Genomic DNA, 5,884 nt, shown 5'->3' on the forward strand with positions numbered 1-5,884 from the left:
CCGATGGCCTTTAGATTTTTTTTTTGAGAAAAACTCACCAAACTTTATTATTCCAAAGCAACGTTCGTAGGTACAACTGTTGGGTCATGAGGATTCCCCAACCACACATGTCTACCTGAATCTAGGTTACAAAAGAACTTGGCAAGTTTATGAGCCTCATAGTTGTAGTTCTACGCTTATGAATGAAATTACATAACTGAAAACTATTCTTACGACCTATTATTTCATGCACTATACCAGCATTGGGGCCCCTCGTCCCCCTATTGATATCGTTAACCACTTCTTGCCTATCAGATGCAACTATGATATTATGCAGATTAAGATCTTCTGCAACCGATGGCCTTTAGATATGTTATGCTTTCACAAGACTTAACGGGCCAAAACTGCACTGAAATCCACACATTTTCATTGATGGGCCAAACTGAATGAGCCCACCTTACCAGCCAGTGAACGATGGAAGTACTCTAGAACCTTCTGCGGTGGCCGCTACCCAAGAGCCGTCGGCGTCCCGGCACAGGGCGGTCGGCCATACGCAAGGAGCGAGAAACGTCTCAGAAAAGATGCCGAAGAGTATCTCGCGTATATAATAAAGAAAAGAAAACGAGAGCGAGAAAGTAAACCAGAGAAAAGACGAGTGAAAAAGAAGAAAGCGCGTGCACCAAACACCAACGGCTCGCAAAGAAGAGGAATCTGCTCCCACTACTGTGCGCACGCCCCGACGGCGCCGCACTAGGGTAGTAGTAGGTGCTAGTACTGCGGAACCCAGGAGGGGGGAGCGAGTGGAGTCGAGGAAGCAGCAGGGGTAGGAGGAGGGGAGTGCGAGAGGGATGGGGTCCGGATCTTTCCTCAAGGTGCTGGCCAAGAACTTCGACGTCCTCGCCGGGTACGGGCTCCTCCCCCTTCCCTTCCCCTCCCCCTTTCTTGCTCTGGTTCAAGGCTGCATCCTCGCCCGGCGATTGGTTCACTGGTCGATTAGTTTGGGGGGATTCATCGTTGCTGCGGTTTCCTCATGTCATGGATCTGCCGTTCATGTCGTTAGCCTGGTAGGCTGCGCTTGGGGCTTGGGTTTTGTGGCGAAGATGTGCGAGAATCTTGGAGCGGTCGATTCGTAGGTGCTGTCCCGGGGTAAGGGTGAGCAAATGCGTGTGGGTCATGTGGATCTTGCTGGCGGAAGAAAATGTAAATGCCCTGCTTCAAAGCCCTAGTGTCAAAGTTAGGATTTCTTTTCCTGTTTCCTTATATTGATGCTGTCTCTGAGAGTGTCGGTCGAAAAAAATAATCCGACTGTACTTCAAAGCCCTAGTGTCAAAGTTAGGATTTTTTTTGTCGTGTCCTTATATTGGTTCCTTCTCTGAGAGTGGCAACGGAAAATATGCTACTTCAAAGCCCTAGCTTCAAAGTTGGGGTTTTCTGCGTGATATCTTGATGCTTTCTTTGAGAGCATCAAGTGGAGTACTTGTTTATGTTTGCATCTTGGACTAGCTGTATGCTTGATGCTTCCACAGAGATTACCAACCACGTGGTGCTGACTGCTGACAGCAGTTTGTGTTGCGCAACTTAATGCTCGTCTTGCTGATCTGTATGCCCCAGTGCTGTGGGGATAATAGGAAGTTAAGGACAGATATACCGATTCCTCTGTCCGGGACACGTTTATATCTCCAGTGCAAATGTAGCCGTGCCTAGAGGAGGAAGCAATGCTGCGGGTCTATTTGAAGAGAGTGATTGGTGTTCAGGATATAACTTGAATTCGGTGTTATACAAACTCTGCTCAATTTAACTACTGGATCTGCTGTCATGTGCTGCTACAATCTTGCGGAGCTAAATACATTTTGTTGGTGCAGTAGCTTGTCTGCATTGTTGTCATGTCAGTACAGACAATGGGGTTAACTGTTAAGAATAAACATATTTCATCTTAAAAATGATAATGCCGTCTTATCATGTATTCTCCGAGAGACATAGCTGGCTCTATGTCTGTGTGATGCCTTTAGCTTCAGGACTAGGATATTTTTCTAAATACTATACTTTTTTTAGGGATTCTAAATGCTATACCTAAGTGCTTTTAGTTCCAATTTAATCTTGGTTCCTCTTTGCAGGCCACTAGTTTCGCTTGCTTATCCTCTGTAAGTATTACCATTATCCTCAGTTTCATGATTCACTTACCTCTTTTCATCTTGGTACTGATTTCCACTGTTGTAATTTCCACATTTTCTCTGTTAACACTGTTTGCAGATATGCTTCTGTGAGAGCAATTGAAACAAAATCTCAAGTAGATGATCAGCAATGGCTTACTTACTGGGTGCTGTACTCGTTTATCACTTTGTTTGAGCTCACTTTTGCTCCGATACTTGAATGGTAAACATCACTTTTCTGGCTCTTCAGATACACTATATTTTAGAATTTTAGACCTTAAATACCCCAAAATGTTCAGTGTTGGTGGCACTCCTCATAATTTCTACTTTCCAGTAGTGAAAGCTGTAACACTAAAAGATGAAGAGAAGAATTGGCCCTGATTCAATGTGCTCCCTTTTATGCTTTTCTTGGTTTTTTTGTGTTATTCATTATTTGTTGCTAAAATCATTGGAGATACCTGAATATAACTATTTGATGCACCAAGAGGCGGATAGATGATCACATATCTTTTCATAAGAGAGAAATTATAGGACTGCAATAATGTCTTCTTTTATAAGACTGCAATCAAACTAACGGAAGGGGAGCCTTGGTGCAGCAGTAAAGCTGTTGCCTTGTGGCCATGAGGTCATGGGTTCGAGTCCTGGAAACAGTCTCTTGCAGAAATGTAGGGAAAGACTGCGACAAAAGACCCAAAGTGGTCGGACCCTTCCCCGAACCCTGCGCAAGCGGGAGCTACGTGCACCGGGCTGCCCTTTACTAGAGTCAAACTAATATGAGTCATCAATCCTATTACAAGGCGAATTGATGTTCAGATATGCTTTCCTGAGAGAGAAATTATAAGACTGCAATCAAACTAGTATGAGCCGTTAATCCTATGTAACCTAATGGTTCATACCTACTATTACCTCGTAAGGTTGTCGTAGACTTTGCACTCAATATAAGTCTGGAGGGAAACGATACATAACTAAAGCACCATGGTTAATAAGGAAATAAGGAGGTAATTTGTTGTATTAATTCTATATTAGTTTTCGTTTCCTTGCTAGTGTCTCCAGTGCATACTATTTACTTTAGTTTACATGGCATCACTAACACAACCATTTGATACTTACGGAACTTTGAAAGCACTTAGGTAGGTAGTATAAGAACAGAATGCTATCCATTGTCGATAAAATGGGCCAGATGTGCTACTGCTATGCTTCAAGTTCAAAATACAACCTGGACGGATGTTGCACGTGCTAGTGCTACTTTGCATCTTTGATTCAATTCATGATCTACATGTATGGCACAGAAGAATAAGAATGTCCTCGCCAACAAATATTAACAACTTGAAACTGAAATTTTGCTACTCCCTCCTTCCATCTATATAGGGCCTAATGCATTTTTAAGAACGTCTTTGACTATTGACATTGTTTTTTGAAGGCTTCCATTCTATTGACAAGATTTTGACTATAGTACATGGCATGCATAATGTGAAAATTATATCATTGAAAGCTCCTTTCACATACGAATTTGACGATATGCTTTGTGTAAGTTGCATGTCATATACTCCCTCCATTCCCTTATACAAGGCCACAAACTCATATTACAGGTACCAAGATAAAACTTAATGACTGCTTTTCAAGTCAACTTTTCTTTTTGTTAATCGGGATCATTAATACGCCACAAGCATGCAACGAATGAATGGGAAGTAAGTAGCTAAGTGTCATTATGACTACATGCATGTAAGTATTAGATAGTTGCTAGTACGAAGAAACTTCATTATTTTTTGCCTCGGTTATTGTTGGTGGCCTTGTATTGATGCAAAATGTAATTTTGGTTGTGGCCTTGTATAAGGGAATGGAGGGAGTATTATTGCTCTAACATTTGGTCAAAGTTAACCTCGAAAAACGCATTAGGCCCTATATAGATGGAAGGAGGGAGTATATCGATCATTGTGTATGTAGTATAATTTGTAATCCATTCTTATGGTATGAACGAAGAAACATAGGTGTGTTTTTTACATTAAAAGACAAAACATTTCGTTTTCAACGCATCAGAAATAACTTGCATAAGTAAAAAAAAATCCTGTAACCAGAATTACCCTTGATCATTGGACGGCTTTGGTTAAAATTTCCTCTTACCTCTGCAAGCTGGAGTTTCTTAATATACTAGATTAAATATTCCTCTTACCTTCTTAACATTGTTTTTTTTAAGGCTTCCATTCTGGCCCTATGGAAAACTGTTCTTCAACTGCTGGCTAGTCTTTCCTTGCTTCAATGGTGCTGCTTATGTTTACGAGCATTTTGCACGGCCAATGTTTGTGAATCGCCAAATAGTCAACATCTGGTACGTCCCAAGGAAGGAGAAGTTGAGTAAATCTGATGACGTACTCTCAGCCGCTGAGAAATATATTGAACTAAATGGACCGGAAGCGTTTGAGAAGCTAATTAGCAAGGTATTCCTGTTGTCGGCTAAAATACTTGCAAATGCATTACTTTAGTATCATATGTTTATCTATTGGAGTGTTTCTATATTCCTGCTTATGTCATTTATGTGATATTTGTCCTTCTTTCATGCTAGTCTGCGTAGTACTGTGACGTCATTTTTACTGGTTTATGAATCATGCCATTTTTACTGTAAGTGAAGCAACATAACTAGCTGATTAACTCACTCTTTTGAATGCTTGCATTGTATAGCATTGACTTGCAGGTTTTCTTGCACCAGCGTGCTGATAGTTCAATTGCTACACTTACATAAATTGTACTTCCCCTCTATATGTTTTATCTTCCTTCTAGCTAGTGCAATTAATTTATCTACTCTTTTCAGTCTACAAGTACAAAGCCTTCAAAGTTTAGGAGCACGAGGCGGTCAATCTTGCAGGAGGCGGAAGCTGAAAAGATGGGCAAGGCTGAGAGAGATTCATGGGGTGAAAATCCATTCTACGATAAAAATTACCGACACTAAATCAGGTTAGCAAAGTGTACTTACAAGCTGGATGTTAATGCCAAATTAGATTTGCGTTATGATTAGTAGAGAAGGCTCTTCCTTACAAAGATGCAATTCTACTTTTCATGCAGTCTTCTTGGATTCTGCCTGATGAAGAGCTTTCCACGCACGCGCTTGAGGATTGCATGATGTGTCTACCAAATCGTAATTGGTACCACAAGAACTATGTGACGGCTGAATTCTTGTATATAGGCGCCAGCATTGACATGTTCCCAGATGATGTAATGTTGTCTTGCATATTAGTAACAGATTTGGCTAGACAAACTGATTATGTGCCTCTACTAGACATCGCTTGCTTCGAACATAGCGATTTCCTGTGTGTTAGTGCGGGCAAGTTGTGCGTTTAAAACATTCTGAAGACTTTTTTAGAATTAAGAACTTCAAATGAGCGCAAAGATTTATTTATTTTTGTTATGTCTAAGTTATGAAAAATGCAGCTTTGTACTCTTTACCAAGCTGTAGTTACTTTTCATTAAATTCATATTGCATACTTAGGAAATTGACCTAGGCATTAAATACAATTAGAAGTTTTTTTTTCTGTGTGCAATATTTGGGTCATGAAATTTTAACCGAGCCTATTAGGTCATGCACAGACCACAATACAAAGCGTGTAGGTGCTTAGAAAAAAGAAAACTGATGTTTTAAACATTAGCGTTTATTTCAAGCTACCGGCCAAGGCAAGTGAGAGCTGTTCAAGGGTTGGGGGCATATCTTTAGCTCGAGCAGCATCCGCTCCTGAAATGTGAGTTAAGCTTTTTTTTAAAAAAAA

The 5,884-nt window shown here is 40.7% G+C and overlaps 1 protein-coding gene across 1 annotated transcript; it reads left to right on the plus strand.

Moving 5' to 3' along the window:
• Window positions 1-609: 609 nt before the first annotated feature.
• Window positions 610-5,566, plus strand: LOC125521494 (HVA22-like protein a). The gene is made up of 6 exons (XM_048686547.1): window positions 610-883; window positions 2,094-2,120; window positions 2,230-2,352; window positions 4,324-4,564; window positions 4,936-5,078; window positions 5,187-5,566. The coding sequence occupies exons 1-5, from the start codon at window positions 828-830 to the stop codon at window positions 5,071-5,073; spliced, it is 585 nt and encodes a 194-aa protein (XP_048542504.1). The 5' UTR covers window positions 610-827; the 3' UTR covers window positions 5,074-5,078; window positions 5,187-5,566.
• The last annotated feature ends 318 nt before the right edge of the window (window positions 5,567-5,884 follow it).

This window comes from Triticum urartu, chromosome 7 (genome assembly GCF_003073215.2).
Source record: "Triticum urartu cultivar G1812 chromosome 7, Tu2.1, whole genome shotgun sequence".
NCBI lineage: Eukaryota > Viridiplantae > Streptophyta > Magnoliopsida > Poales > Poaceae > Triticum > Triticum urartu.